The 16668-nt window shown below is 40.9% G+C and overlaps 1 protein-coding gene across 5 annotated transcripts in view; it reads left to right on the top strand.

The window, feature by feature from the left end:
* CD44 (CD44 molecule (Indian blood group)) overlaps positions 1-16668 on the top strand; it is a 91265-nt gene that overhangs the window by 64569 nt on the left and 10028 nt on the right. For 2 of the 5 annotated variants that reach the window (XM_062196308.1, XM_062196309.1), the window contains 4 exons: positions 1218-1346; positions 4109-4210; positions 10922-10987; positions 15077-15148. In XM_062196308.1, coding sequence (XP_062052292.1) covers positions 1218-1346; positions 4109-4210; positions 10922-10987; positions 15077-15148 — 369 coding nt within the window. Of the gene's footprint in view, positions 1-1209; positions 1347-4108; positions 4211-6657; positions 6748-7622; positions 7830-10921; positions 10988-15076; positions 15149-16668 lie in introns of all 5 variants that reach the window. The other 3 variants (XM_062196312.1, XM_062196310.1, XM_062196311.1) reach the window with 3 other exon arrangements.

Here is a 16668-nt window from a genome sequence, read left to right as displayed (position 1 = left end):
TAGGAATCTACCCTTGAGTATGTCATTTTCAGATCTAGTTTTGCAGATATTTAGTGAACTTGTAGGAGAGGCCTTATTTTATAAAATAATCCCTTTTGTTTTCTAAAAGAATCTCCTGCAGGTTTTACAATATGGTTTGATGAAATATGGGACTTAGGTGAAAGATTTTTTTCAAAACTTCAGTGCTGGAAGAAATGTAGCCAGATATTATTAGAAAAATGACACCTGTCTGATGTCATTTGTTCTTCAGGTCATATCTGGTTGGTAATTTCTTTTTTACAGTACAATATTTTTTCTCACATTTACAAAAAAGGTAATTTCTCTGTTTTTGAATTATAGTTTTGTGGAAATTAAACTCAAGTCTTGTCATCATCTCAAAGGAATGCCAGTTAACTTGGTTCTACAAGTGCCTATGTATGATTCTTTTGTCCTTGTGACCTAAGTGATGAAATGTACCCCACCTTATAAAGAATGTGAATTACTCATTATTACTTGGTATCAGAGTAATCTTCCTATTTGCAGTATAGAATATAATACATAATTTCCTTCCAGTAAATAGTGACATCTGGATGAATTCCAGGTGAAGCATTGGATTCAGTGACTGGCTATGTGGGGTGGTTGTTGCTAAGGGGATACTTCTGCAAGCTTTTCTGTGTCTACTTCTCCATTGGCTCAGAATGGAGCAAAGGCATGTGCTACATTCTTGTATCATTTATGCCATAAATTCCACTGTTAGAAGGTATGGCTTCTAATGGATTCCATTCATGCTCTTGAGATGCTTGGCATTTGCTTTCGTATTTGTCTCTTGAGAGACTATGACCTGATTGCTGCTCTAGCTCACTGCCAGCTTAATGTGCGTTTCACTGGGATGTGGTTGTCTGAGAAGACATCACATGCTCAGGTTCTTATACTTTAGTCTTCTTTTAGGGGACTGTTACAGCACGGCATTGTTCAAGAAGTCCTTTGCTATCATCTTCTGATGTCTATTGCTCATCCTCTTTCTACCACTGAAGTGGTTGATGCTTTATGTCCTCTAGTTCATATGCTGATTGCTAAAAAAATCAGCATGAATGAACCCAAACCTGCTAAAACATGTGTCCTCTATATCAGAAATATAGTTTCATTGTGTTGTCTAAAGAATATATTATTAAAAACAAACTCATTGTGTTCCTGGCCAGTGTTAATTAACAATTACTTAAATTGCATGACCACAACAGCCTCAGCCCACAACAGCCATCCCAGTCCAAAAACAACAACACAGAGTCAATGGGACAGTTCCTGGACTGATTTCTTCGACCCAATTTCACATCCAACGGGACAAGATCATCCAGCAGACAGAAGGATGGGTAATAACCTCTGAACATTTTATGTATTATGTTTCTGAAATCTGCTATTTTCCTAGAAATAGATCAATCTACTTTCCTAAGGAACTTGGTTTCCTCCAAAATTACTCTTGCAAGAAGTGATATGCAAATTCATCTGAATATGAAGTGCTGGGCTGAAAGTAAAGAATTTGACAGGAGAATTAAGAACTAGACCTAGCTCATAGGTGTGAAAGTCATTTCTTTGGAAGAAGCAGCATTCTCAAGACATCTTTGTAATTTACTGCTGAGGGCAGAGCAAAGCAATGATTCAGTGCTGATTTCCATTGATACACTGCTTTTGGTAGAGAAATCTGAGAGGTCAAAACTTGATGAGTAATTACGCCAAACAAGTAATCCAGAGGCTCAGAAAACATTATTATTTACTCTTAACACATTTAAAGATAGTACCCAGTGATTTAGGATTTACACCACTCTTTTCCCTCAATAAATGTGAATTTAATGGATGGACAAGTTTTACACAAGATGAAATTCCTGTCTTCTTAAATATCATTCTATCCTATTTCTCTATGAAGGATTTTTTAAAAGGATAGTAAAAAGGATACCAGTCATAGTTTTGCAAGAATTAAGTTTTTTGATTTTATTTAATCAATTTTTATGTTTCAAAGGAATTTTCCTTTATGAAAATAGGCAACAGCTTACTTGAGATAATCTTCAAAATTTGGCAGTAAGTTGTAGCCATCCTTTCTCAATCTTTAATAAGCTGAATGATTCATGTTCCTTACCATACCAATGAATAGAGTCACTTGAGTTTTATTTATTTTTAACAAAATATAAGTATTACACAAAAATGCAAAATTCCCAAAAGGAAGATAAATCATTCTAACCAATATGGGAATGGGAGTTTTCAGTCATGGAACTGAATATGCTATTTATACCCAAATTGTCAAATGTGTAAAACACAATCCTTATTGAAACGAATTTCAAGAGCAGATAACGCTGGTAACCTCACAATCATCTCCAAAGTGAATCCAACAAATTTGCAGTTTCATTTCTTTGGAACTATGTGTTACCCAAATACTAGTGATCTGATATACCTTAAACTACAATACATATTAATTCTCTTCTAATATGCAAGACATTTTGGTAACACAGAGATGTACAATTCATGACCCATGCTCTCAAGGAACTTAAAATTTAACTGGCAAATGAAAATATTTAGCATTCAAATATACTTTACAAACTGAGTCAGTAAGTAGCAGACGTGAATGTTGGCAACAAAAAATACTAAAGAAATTCAGAGGCCCCCACTCCTCTCCAAAGAGCATCAAAGAAAGGTAGATTCAATCTAATGTTTTGGAAAAAACCTGAATAGTTAGAGAAACCAAGTGTGGGAAAGGTTTTCTCGGAAGGAGACTTGCATAAGGAAAGGCATGAGAGAAGAAAAGGCAAACAATGAATATGTCTAAGTGGGTGGATCTGTTTGCCACAAAAGAAGATGCCTTTGCCTGGCTAGGTTAGGATCATTACACTGAGTGGCTGAAATGACACACACAGACCCAGTACACATGTATATGTACCTGGCTGCTGGGAGCTCTAATGACATCCAGGGTAGAAAACCAAGTCATAAATCTTCACATTGATGAAGAGAAGGAGAGTCTGCTAAATGAAAGACTATGTCAAGGGCAATGCAATTGGCTTCAACTCTAGGATGGCATGATACCTTGTAAGAATTCCACTAGATGTGAAGATGAGCAAATATGTCATCCACACGTAGAATTCTGAGAGAATATTCATTTGTGATTTTGATTTGGGTGCTCTTACCTCTCTTCATTTTTGAAATCAGATAGTACAATCGGTTATTTTTACCTTCCAAAGATCTCACTTCTCTCTTCTTTTAGCATGTAGAGGCTGCCATGCTGATGTGGGCGTCCCATATTCCAGTAATATCTTCTGGGGTCATTTGGAACAGATTAAATATCCCCAGAGGGAGTAGAGTGGGTGGACTTTGAATTGGAGAGCCAGAAGTATTGATGGTGTTTATGAGTTGCCTGGCCTCTATTTCACTAGACTAGAGCTGTAATAACTATTACAAGCACATTTATAAATATTTCAGTGAAATTTCTGCACCACTCAGCATTGTGTTAAATTCCAAAGATGCCTCATGGTTGTGTTTGTGGGAAGAATGATTCAGTGGCATCAACCGCTTATGATTTCTTGCCCCTGTGTACTTCCTGGGGCCTCCAACTGGGCGGCATGGGATGACGATTTTGTGTTTTTATTTGCATGTTGCTTTTGTGACATGAAAAGAAACGAAATGAGAGACAAAGGCTATTAACACAAAAGGTCTTAAGTCTTATTAACACAAAAGGTCTTAAGGGGGAAATGACAAAATTGTCCGTGTGTACCTGTGGACCTTGTCTTTTCTCCATCTGTCCCATTACATGTCTTTAAGAAAGGCCATGTGTGTGGAATGGGCAAGTCAGAGAAGAGCTATGTTTCTGTCTTTTGGCAAGGCTTGAGAGTTTCATCATGTGCTCATGTAAGGTTTTTCTAGATTCAACAAACACAAACAAAAACCATAGCTTTCCTACAGTGCACCTTAGATGAAAGCCAGTTACCGCTTGTCACTGTTTTGAAGAAAGCAATGAAGACCTGAACTAGTTCATGCTTTCATTCCTCTTATCCAGGTTGGACTATAAAAATAATTCAGCTGTGGGCTATAAACCACTCTCACAGGTAGTGCTTTGGGAAATCAGGTAATAACACTGATTTAATTCCTTCAGATACAGACTCCAGTCACAGTACAATGCCTCAGCCCACTTCAGATCCAAACACAGGTTTGGTGGAAGACCTGGACAGGATGGGACCTCTTTCAATGACAACTCGTAAGAATGATGGCATCTCCCTTTATTGACCTGTATTCCTGTGTGAACTCCTGCCCAAGCTTGGTGGTGGAATGGTGTCTTTCTTGCCATGTGCTCAGCTCAGCCCAGAGTACAAATCTGTCTTCAGTGCCTATATTTCTTGTGGTGTTCCTTAAACCTGATTTCACCTTCATTCTTGGTGCCTTCGAGATTCAATGACTTTATGATTTTTCAGAAAGGAAAGAAGGAATAGGGGACTCTATTCAACTTGATTACTCTTCTCTAAGTAGTTATGTCTGTGAAACTCAAGACCGCAAGTGAGATGATGGTTTCTCTGTGTTTAAATTGGCCATCTCTTTTTTATTTCTTTTTCTCTCCACTCAAGGCAGGGCAAGGATGGGATTGCTTTCATGGTTGTGAAAAAGACATTTTTGAAGCCATATAATCATAGAGAATAGGGAAATACCATCAGTCTACAGAGAAGTCATGTTGTTGACAATTGACTAAGGTGGCAAGGTCCTTGGAGCAAAAAAGGAACTGTTACTAATATCTCTATTGCTAAACTTCCAGAAGGAAGCAGTGTTAAACTTCTAGTAGCCTTAATTTCTACCATATGTACATGGATATACTAGCAATTTGCCCAAAATCACTCACAATTTCTTGGAAGAATTTGAATGAAATCCAAAATTAAGAAGACATCATTTCACTGCTTGCTACACACATGAGTAGAGTCCTTTGTATTAGCCCTTACACAAGTGAAATGTGTTGATTGTCAGTGATGTACACAGCACAGCATTAAGCTTAAAAGCAGATACAAATATTGTGAATGGCCCCTGCCAATGAAGGACCCAGGTTTCTATTCTATCTGTTGACTTCTGTACTGAGGCTGAGGTTCGGGATTTGGTGAATGTCTCTGTCCTGGTTATGTTATTTATTTGGTGGTGGACATGACTTAAGTGATTGCTTTATGGAGTGCTTGCAACTGCAACTCAGAGGTCAGTGCCTTTCTTAGAAGAATACAAGGGAAATGTACTCAAAACAGCCAAAGTAACTTTGGAGATGGGCAATGGTTCAACTTCAAATTCATCAATGTCACTGGGAGCCTTGTGTTTGCCCAGGCAAGTGTTTCCTTCGTGCAATGATAGGAATCCCATCCACAGATGAAATTTAAAAAAAAAAAACCTACAAATAGAGTAAAATGGTTATTTTAATTTAATTGTCTCCAGAAAAGAGTTAAATATTTCCTTGTATAAATTTGATCTGAGTTACTGGAGCAGGCTATACTGGATGAATGTCTCTCTTGTGGGGTTACAGGTATACTAGGAGCTATCAGAGTATTTATTTTCCTTATGTCACACTTCTTGACACACAGTTAAGTACTCCTTCTTTAAAATTTATTTATTTTTATTCAAAAGTCAGAGAGAAGGACACACACACACACACACACAGAGAGAGAGAGAGAGAGAGAGAGAGGGAGAGAGATTTTCCATCCACACATTCACGACCCAGATGGCCACAATGGCCAGGACTGGACCAGGCCAAAGTCAGGGACCAAGAGCTTAATCTAGATGTCCTATGTGTGTGTCAGGGGTACAAGCACTTAGCCAATCTTCCACTGCTTTTCCAAGGCCACTAGCAGGGAGCCAGATCAGAAGTGGAGCCGCTGGTGGCACCCATATGGGACACCAGTGTTTCAGGTGGCAGCTTTACCTGCCATGCCACAATGCTGGCCCCAGTTAAGTACTCTTTTTTTTTTTAAAGATTTATTTATTTACTTGAAAGTCAGAGTTACACAGAGAAAGAAGGAAAGGCAGAGAGAGAGAGAGAGAGAGAGAAAGAGAGCGAGGTCTTCCATTCGTTGGTTCACTCCCCAGATGGCCAGAGCTGCACCAATCTGAAGCCAGGAGCCAGGAGCTTCTTCTGGGTCTCCCAAGTGGGTCCTTGGGCCATCCTCTACTGCTTTCCCAGGCCATAGCAGAGAGTTAGATTGGAAGTGGAGCAGCCAGGACTCAAACCGGTGCCCATATGGGATGTCGGCACTGCAGGTGGTCGCTTTATCTGCTATGCCGCAGCGCTTGCCCCCCAGTTAAGTGCTCTTGATTGTTGATAGGAGCACTGGGACTCAAGCACTCCCTTTTTCTAGGTCTCTGTATTCTCTGGTTTTCCTGAGTGACTGGGAACAATACTACAATTGGGCCAGGGTGAACCAGGGTGGGCAAAGTTCTGGCTCAAACTTCACCTTGGCTCTTTACCTTTATTGCTTATATTGGGAAACAAAGGGATCAACTAGGGGCAAGACAGAATTTTTTTGTATAATTATGTCAATCCAGCAAGAATGTGTACCCATCATGGCTTTTCTATGCAACTATCTCTTTGCCACTGATATAGCTTGCTCCTCCTCATTATCAGACAACAGGATTTGTATCATAGCTCTAAATTAATGCTGGATTCATCCCTCATCAAAACAGAGCAGAGCCCTTTCCAGAGCTTCTCGACATTAGATGGAGGCTTGGAAGAAGATAAAGACCATCCAACAACTTCTTCTCTGACATCCAGAAGTAAGGATGAAAAAGCCCAATTAGCTTGGGCAATTGATGAAAATCAATAAATTATGGGTGCTTTGTAGTGTCGTTGGTGGTGGTGCGTCCATTGGCTGCTGTTACGCTGTTACTTTTGAGCAATAGGTGTGCGTGGTTGTGGTTCTCTGATTGTTCTGCTTTATAGAGCTCTTAGAAGCCATTATACTTTAAATGCAAACTTAGTTCTTAATCTTAAAGATTGGGTTTCCTAAGCTTTTTAGTGGACGCCTTGGTTTTAAGATAATGGATTGTTTATGTATGATTTATAATTGGTGTAGAAGTCTGACTATCTCACTCTCTATATTCCTTGCATTAATAATATTATTTTGCCATTTGTCCTCTGGACCATAGCTCCATGGTACTGGTGACAAAGAAGCAGTGCCTTTCTGACAAAGAATAATTGAATTAACAAACTCAGGTCTTTGAAACTTTGCACTTATTATTCCAATTGCAGGCAATGCAATTTTACTTTTCAGTCCAATGGTGTGTTTCTTCTACCTCATCAAAGGTGGATCCAATGGAAAAAGAGCTCAAGATTATCTAGTGCCTGAGTTGCCTTCAAGTTCACAGTTGTAGTGGCATAAGCCTTACCTTAATAACCCAGGTAGATGTTGTAATGAATACCTCATCTGGGTATTAGGATCACTAGACTCTCTTCTGTTGAGTGATGTCCAGGTGGCATGTATTGCAAAATATTGATTTTGTTCCATAGTGTGACAAAATTCCCTCTTTGGCTCATTGCTCATGGGTAACACATGGCACATTTTTGCAGCAATTGCACATTCTGAAGACAAGCACACAGTGGGTGGTGATCTTAGAAATGTGGGTTTATCATGGACTCCACCTCTACACAGATAGGACTCATGGCAGAGGAGGAAGAAGAGGTGAAAATCTCCCTGCTGACTCAACTACTTCCCTGCAAGGTTATACTCCTCACTACCCAGACACAAAGGAAAACAGGACCCTCATCCCAGTGACCCCTACTAGGACTGGGGCCTTTGGAATGACTGAAGTTACTGTTGTTGGGGATTCCAACCCTGATGTTGATCGCTCCTTACCAGGTAATTTGGCCATTTGATATCTGGTTTGCTTTCTTTATAGAGAGAAACAGCATGTTCATATTACAAAGGTTAGTTTGTAACCAGAGAATGGCTTTCATCACTGGACATCAGTTCTAGTGCAAGTAAACTTGGATTTAATTTAGGTAAAATGATGCTCCCATTTGCTAGTGTACTTTCCGTTTTGCGTGTGCATGTGTGATTTGGTTGTTATGATGGAATTTCTTTGTCTTAATCTTGTGATATATTGAATCATAGGGTATTTTTGAACCAAATTATATTGTTGTGGGTCAAAATACATGAATATCAGAAATTTCATTTGATTCAACTAGTATGAGGATCTCCAAAAAAAGTTTCTGGAAAATGCATACTATGAAAAAACAATGAATAAATTTCAAATTTTGTGTACCAAAATAAGTGTATTTTTAATTCTGCTTTTTCTATGAGCTTTTTGAAATGTTCTCTTTTATGCTACCTATTTAGTGTGCTTTAACCCAACATATGGATAATTTCCATATGCTGGCTTCTTTGCACTGAAATTATGATCTTTTACTGGTGATGAATAGATTAGGTTTATTTTTGGTGATGGGCTGGTGGATAAACCTCTTGTAGTTATGATGCATACTTAAAACTCCATGATTTAATCTCCTAGGAATGAATGGAGACTGTTTCTCTAACTATAAGAGATGACCAAAGATGATCGATTCAGTCAAGTTTGACATTGAGTCCATTTTGAGACTTTATTTCTCAAGTGAGCAGTCCTCCCACTTCTGCTTTCTTTGTTTCTACATTTACATTAAGAAATCAATGCAGAGAAAAGCAGAACTTGGAAAATGCTCACTCTGGTTAAGAAACTAAAAACTGATGTTCCCCTCACAATACCATTCAGGAGCTTCTTACAACTCAATTGCCAAAATATATTGACGATTACTGACTTTAAATATCTATTTTTGTAGTAGAGAGCTTCCCAACCCCAAAAACTAAGAAAAATTGTGTTTGATGAGAACCCACTTTATAAAACAGATGGCAGTTGCAATGCTCTGACTGACGTAGGAAAAGATAATTCAGAATGTCTCACGCTTGGCCTCTTTCTTGTCGGTTGGTCACACCCCAGGGCTTCAAGGAAAACTGGTTTAAAAAATACTGACATCAGCAATAATGACAAGATAAAGCCCTCTAACTCTTCTTAGTCTTTTATTTAGCATTAGTCTGCTTTCACTTATTAAAAATTCAAAATACTGTTGTCCCTAACTCCCAGAAGAATGAATCTCAGGTAGCAGCCTTGTTTTTAGTGGAGAATTAAGTCCCATTGTGAAACCTAATGGATACAAATTGTAAAAGGGAATTCAATAGTTACCCTATCCTGCAAGGCTTGTATATCCTGTTAGCAAATAAAAGGCTTTCTACAAAATTGTCACTCACATATGCTGATCCCTTCTACATTCCCTGGTGATATGGACAGACTTTCCATGGTTTTCCACCAATTAAATAATTAGGAAGTAATCTGATCATCATCCTTGGTTTTCTTCCAAAACACTCATGTAAGTCTCTTCTCTGACCACGCGTGTTTCTCTGTCTTTATGCTGAGTGTTGAGAATGAAAACATTTGGAATCGCGGTGGCGGTGGTGGTGGTGGTGACAGGGACGGTGGTGGAGTTAGTGTCGGCATTGGTGATTTGGGTAGTGGCAATACTGGTGTGGCGTTTCAGCACATTGCTGTCTTCAGGGATTTGGATCATCAGCCAGGGAACAAAGCAATCTGCCTCTTCAATATAATTACAGGAGTGATCCCAGATGACCTGTAATCAAAGAAACGGTAATCACCAAGCTACTGTGTGTTCCTTATGGATGCCTTCATAATGGATGGCTACAAAAACCCTTGCCTTGTCTTGTGATTGTTTCTTTTTAAAAAGGGCTTCAATATATATCAAAAAACTGGGTGATGAGGTGAGGAGGGGAGTTTTCATGTACTGAACTCAAGATTTGGCCTGTGAATTTAGGTTTTAGCAATTCATGAACTTGTGCCAATCTAAAACCCTGTGATGATGGATACTTGAGAAGAAGGGATTATATTAACTATTGCTGTTGAAATATAGACTTAACTTTTGAAAAATATTATTTGAAAGTTATTCTAATACTAAGACACACATTATTCTCACGATTTTGTTTTTCATTTACTTTTTATTTTTCCTTTCACTCAATAAGTAATGGACTTTTCTCTTTGAATCTTTACATCTTTCAAACCCAAGATCTTTAAATACAGACCAATTTCTTGTCTCAAGAACTCTCCTTAAATGTCTCATGCCCTGAGGCAGAAGACCCATTTCTAGCAATCACATTTCTCATAAGCAGATTTGTATAGTTCTTATTTAAAATACACCATGTCTACTTGCCACCTGAGGTCTCTGAAGACATCATGCTGTCTTTATTAGAGAGTCCCTCACCACAGTCCTCAGGTTTCTACCTAAACAGTATTTTCTGTAGTTATCTTTGATGGCCTGCACTGTCTCGGTTGCCTTAATTTTGCTAAAAGCTTTAGCCCACTCACCTGTGGATTAAGCAATGAGCAGTAATTAATATGATGGGCCCTTTCCAGCCTCTTTTATCATCGTTTTTTTCCCTACCTTTAGAACATTTTAAACTCTGATTCGATCATTTGGCACAGCAGTTAAGAAACTGCTTGGGTTGCCCGCATCCCATATTGATGTGCCTAGGTTCAAGTCTCAGTTCCACTCCCAATTTCAGCTTCCTGCCATTAAGCACCCTGGAAGGCAACAGGTGATGGCCGAAGTAGTTGAGTCCCTGCCATCTACTTGGGAGATCTGGATTGAGTTTCTGGCTCCTCCAAGCTTTGGCCTGGCCCAATCCTGGTTGTTGTGGGTATTTGAGGAAATGCATCAATGAATGGGAAATCCGTCTCTCTCCATCCCTCCCCTTTCAGATAAATAAAATAATAAGACTTTTTTTTTAAAAAAAAAAAAAAAAAAAGCACCATGCTTTGCAGTGGGCTGTATGAACATGCAAATGCAAGGAAGTCCAGATGGCAATGGAAGTGGAAGCACACAGTACTGACCTTCCTTCCCCGCTCATTACAGGAGACCGAGGCTCATCCGTCGACCCCAGCAAGAGGTCCCATACCACGCGCGGATCCGAATCAGCTGGTGAGCCTGTAGCTGCTTTAGTCATTTACTGTTTCAGTCATTGAATCTGATGATCATTCCTGACCCTTGAGTCAGGGTCGCTACAGAAGTAGTTCACAAACTTCCTTGGCATGTTTCAGCTTCGCAGGGAGACTGTTAAATCACATAGTGGGGCCCTACACTTAGAGTTTCTGATTCAGTAGATCTGGAGGGAGGAAACCAAGCATTCGTATTTCTGAAAAGCTCCCTGGTCATGCTGATACTTTTGGGTCAGGCATGGCACTTTCAGAACAGCTCAGAAGGAATGCCTTCCATCTGCAAGGTCAGGAAAAATTCAAGCAGGGTCCCAATTAAACACGGCACTATACCAGAGCGATTAACAGCATGGGTTTTGAATAAGAATGGCTTGGAGTTGAGCCCAGTTTTCCACATATGATCCGAGCAAGATGTTTAAAGGCCCTGAGACTCAACTTCCAAGCTAATGAACTTGGAACAATAATAATTGTCCCAGGGTATTGTCTTAAAAACTAAATAAGAGATACCTGTAGAATGTGTCGCACACAATATACAAGCCAGCATTTCTTGAGAAATTCCTGTGTGCCAGCAGCATTGTTCTAAAGACTTTACATGTATTATGTTGGGTCGATGCAATTCCCATTTCTGAAGTCATATTTCCCATTTCTGTAGGTCAAAAACAGGCAATACGTGTCAGGAAATTCACAGTGCTCATGTAATATTAACTCATTTAGTCACACTACAAACCCTGTGGTGTGTGTAAGTACTAATATTATCCCCATATTCCAGATGGGGAAATGGAGGCTCAGCTTTAGCCAACTCACCTGTGAATTAAGCAATGAGCGGTAGGTAACCTGGCCAAGCTGACATGGCCAGCAAGTGGCGAAGCCAGAGTTCAAGCCCCAGGGTCACATGTAAGCATACTTCAAAAAGTTCATCGGAAGATGGAATTGAAAAAGAAGCTTGTTTTGGACAAAAAAATAAATTGAAGTCCATGCATAATTTTTTCACCGTGTGCATTTTCCATGAACTTCTTGAAGACCCCCTGTGTTACCCTTGCATAAACACAGCCTGGAGAAAACATTCCATAATGGTTGAAATTACTGCCAAGCATGTGTGTTATTCGATTAATTCCTGTTTACAGGCACTCATATCTCATTGAAAATATGACTTCAGGCAACGGGAGTCTGACATGAGGCAGGTTTACTTACGACTACAGAGGCTGCGCCCACTGGTGCCTCTGCCAGTGCTGCCTTCCTGAGCGACGCCAATCCGGGTGACCTCATGTAAACCAGTTTGTTAATTCAAATAAACCATTGTCCTCCCCCTTCATGCCCATGTTGGGGCAAGGGTTGCCTGCAGGTTTAAATGCCCACATATTTAAAGCAAATCTGAAGATGGACATTGATGTCCATCTGTAGTAACTTATATGTGGCGGCCCTGGGAAGTGGCAGCTCATCAGAAACACCTCTCTGCGGGAGACACAGAAGTCTCAGGCTCACTGGCAGGACACTTTTCTTAAATATTTATTATTTATTTGAAAGGCAGAGTTACAGAGAGAGAGAGAGAGAGAGTCAGAGAGAGAGACGGGTCTTCCATCTGCTTGGTTCACTCTGCAAGTGGCCACAACAGTCAAGGCTGGGAAAGACTAAAACCAGGAGCCAGGAGCCTCATCCGGGTCTCCCACGTGGGTGCATGGGCCCAAGCACTTGGGCCATCCCCTGCTGCTTTTCCCAGGCCATTAGCAGGGGAGCTAGATCAGAAGTGGAGCAACTGGGATGAGAACTGGCAGCCATATGGGATGCTGGCACTGCATGTAGCAGCTTAACCCACTACGCCACAGCGCTGGCCCCTGGCAGGACACTTAACCTTTCTCCTCCTCAGTTTCCTTCTTAGTGAAAGGGAGATCAAATCCCCTGCCTAGTTACCACCTAGAGTTCTTGTGCAAGGTGTCAGGAATGGATTTTGGAAGCACTAAGGAACGTTTTTTTAAAATGCATGCTCTCTAAAACTGAGAGACCCTACTCACTCTCGATATAGCACATGGACAGGCAGTATGGACAGCACCTGAGAACTTACTGGAAATGCAGCCCCTTTAGCCAACACAGACCTACTGAATCAGAATCTGCATTTTAGCCAAGCCTCTCCCCTCCCCAGTATTTGTGTGAACATTAAGAGCTCTGTGCCAGACTGCCTTTCCCATCATGGAAGCCAACAAAACTGTTGTGCACACGTCTCAGCTTGGATCTCATCTCCCAACAGTACTGTCCCAGGCCCCTCTCTGTGGGACTTGCTCACCCAGCTAGTCCTACCCTGGCTAGATTTGTGGACCTCTGGGGCACAAAGCAAGGCCTGCTGTCTCTTGTCCATCCTTGCCAGCTTTTGCTTGAAGTGAGAACCAGGTGGGTGGGAACCAGTCTCTTTTGTTTGGCTCCTGTGCAGGTGTCTATTGTTCAAACAGGAGGTTTCATCTTGTTTTACACACACTCAGATCTTTCCTTGCTGGGGGCACTTTTTTTTTTTAAATCAAAATAGAGATTATGATCCATTAATGGCCTCCCTTTCAAATATCAAAGGCTACTGTGAGTCAGAAAGCAGGCCAGCGAGAGTGACTGTTCCCTGTAGGTGGTTTTCCAGGCCAAAGATCTGCAATTTAGATGACCAATATCACATGACTTGTGCACCTGCCAACAACCAAGGACACTGGAAGGGAGGGAGAGAAATGCCTTGGACTCCGTCGTAGGCTTGTGGAGTAAAAGGCCCCTATCAAAATGGGATGGGGAGTGCTGAAACAGCCAGACATCTGGTAAGAATTTGCCCCATTTTGAATTTTAGCAAAAAACATCAAGTTACATGAACAGGAGCCATTCTACCCAAAATAACAACTGTAATCAAGCTTTTGGTGTTTGCTTTGTACAGTCTAAAGGTTGTCTGCCTATGGAAAGCTTTTCAGTTGAGGCCCTGCCACGTTCATTCATTGATTAGCCAAGCCCACTTCCCTGGTGGTTTTTTTTTTTTTTTTTTTCTCTCCTTGATTGAATTTTAGGATTCTGCCACATTCTCTTTTGGGAGAGAAAAAAAAGTTCATTTTAGTGGGGCTTTTTCAAATGTTGTTTTGAAGCAGTGGAGGAAGTGTGAAAAACTGAAGTTTTAATGCACAAGCTATCTTAGAAGTCACTGTTACAAGGTGCTGCCTTCCTCATTTTGATAAGCTGCGTGCGGTTTTGACTTGTAGATTCTCTGTCATGCAATGCTTCCTTCCTCGAGGGGTTTGGTTCATTTCCTTATTTTGATCTTTCAGCAGTACGAAATGTTCATTTTGCTAACGACACAGGTGTGTTTCATTAACATATCAACAGGGATTCTAATAGGATGGTTTTTCATAGACAGAGGGGGCCATTGCTCCCCAAAGCCTTCATTTTTTGTGTTTTTATGTTGGCTTCTGTGATGATATTGGATGTAATTTTTAGATTCACTCTGTACTTTCTGGTGCATGTGAATCCCTTCGGGAATTTTGTTAAAAACTGATTTGGTAGGTTTGGAGTAAGACTTGACATTCTGCATCCCTAGCAAGTTCCCAAGCGGCTCTTCTATTGGTCCAGGGACCATACTTTGAGTAGCAAGGCCCTGAACTGAAAATAGAAAACAACCACCATACACTACCACTATTATTGTGTCTTTCTTTAAAACTCTGAAGTGGATTCTAATATTATCCCCCTTTTTATAGATGAGAAAACTGAGACTTTGAGAGAGTGGCTTCACCCAGCACACAGTGCTAGCAAGAGACAAAGTTGGGACTTAAATGCAGGGCTGTCCAGCTCCCAAGTTCAAGGTCTTGAGAATTGTGTGACTGCTCCTGGGAATTCTCATGTGCGACTGTGCTCCTGGGAATTCTCATGTTCCTTGATAGGAAACAGCATTTCCACACGTGGGCCTTAATCACAATGAACCTTTTTTTAGGGGAATAAACTTTGTCTCATGCCTTGTAAACCTGTGCAGCTTGAATCTATTAAGTTTCTCAGTGACAGAGAAACCAACTTAGAGGTTGGTCCTTGTGCTGCTATGATTGACAGATGTTGTCATTTCTCCACTTAGGTCACTCAAGTGGGAGTCAAGATGGTGGAGTCAACACAACTTCTGGTCCCATCAGGAAGCCCCAAATTCCAGGTGAGTTTCAAACTGTGAATCCCAAGAGGATACTTCAAACAGCTTTTTCGGACTGTCTTGGGAAGGAAGAGACCCAGTTGAAAACACATTCTCCTAAATGCCTATCCTTGGAACCTGATTAATCCTTATGGCAAGGCCCACTGAGAGTACTACAGCCTCTCAGCATGAAAGCATAGAATGTTCTTTTCTTCCCGAATCCCCTGGGTCTTGCAGATGGACTGACTTCACACTCAGACCTGTGCGAGATGTGTCCCAAGGAAGTGCCACGATTTGAAGGAATTTAGTTGCTAAGTGGGTTGTATATGCATGCAATGAACCAGAGCTTGGGGAACAGGAAAGATGGACAGCTTCTTTCCTAAATGGGTGATCATGCAGGGCACGCCAGTTCATGGCAGGGTCCTTCCTCCCCAGTGCAGTCTCCCCTTTATTTGTGGGGTTGGGGTGAAGTGTGTAATTTTTTCTCACATTGCAGCAAGGGAGGAGATGGAAGGACCATTGTGTTGAGTGGAGTGAAAACATTCTTCTGGTCCCCAAACGACTTTTTCTCCAGGGATGGTCCACTCTTCCAGACAAAATGACAAAAGAAATGTTTCAGGAAGTATGTGATGGGAGAGGGGCAGGACTCCTGGCTCTCCTGGCATCAAGATTCAAGGCATTTGGTGCAAAGTCTTTGGCTTGGAGTCCAAAGTGAGCACTTGGAAGGGGGATTACAAAAGGGAAGGGTTCTTCTTAGGGTTGGAAATTACCCTGTTAATTTCCCCCTCTTTAGAGGTCTCTGAACTGATTTGGGAAAGAGAATGTGATATGTGCCTTGTTTTTCTGCCTCAGCTTGCCTGAGCACACCTGAGGCCAGAGTACATGGCGAGTGGGGCATGGGCTGCCAGGAGGAGGGGGGAGGCAAGGTGGGGTGCAGTTAAGCCGTGCTGGTCACCAGGATTCTCCCCAGCTCTGGAGACAGGGAGTGTGTGACATCTCAGGGCAAGACCAGGAGAGAGGGAGTGTGTGACAGCCCCAGGGCTGGGATTGGGTGGGGAGCAAGAACAGAAATAGTATCCTCTTATCAGCCTCCCTGTCTTCCTACTCTGCCTTCCTCCCTCTCTCTAAGCTCATCTAAATCAGAGAGAGGTAGAAGAGGGAGTGTCGAGCAGCACACTGGAAAACCAAGATCTCCCAAGAGAAACAGATGGCGAATGACTGTCCATCTTTCTTTGTACCCAAGCCCTGGTTTATCACACAAATATACACAACCCGCTTTGCAACTAAATTAATTCAAATCATCAAATCATATTTTAGTCCTATTACAGTCTGGTTTTTCAAAACAAATATATAATATTTTATTAGTCCATAAGTGGTACATAATTATTGAAGATATTTTAGAAAATACTACTGAACAAAAGAGTGAAAATATAAATCACTTATTATCTAATTGTCCAGAAAATGATCACCATTTTAATACATGTTTTGCTGTCAACTATCAATGTAATTTATATAGGAAAATGTGGTTATTTCCTATGTGCTGT

Source organism: Lepus europaeus, chromosome 7, assembly GCF_033115175.1.
Source record: "Lepus europaeus isolate LE1 chromosome 7, mLepTim1.pri, whole genome shotgun sequence".
In the NCBI taxonomy this organism is placed as follows: domain Eukaryota; kingdom Metazoa; phylum Chordata; class Mammalia; order Lagomorpha; family Leporidae; genus Lepus; species Lepus europaeus.
Note: the sequence above shows the minus strand (reverse complement) of the source record. Positions and strands in the feature narration are given on the sequence as shown.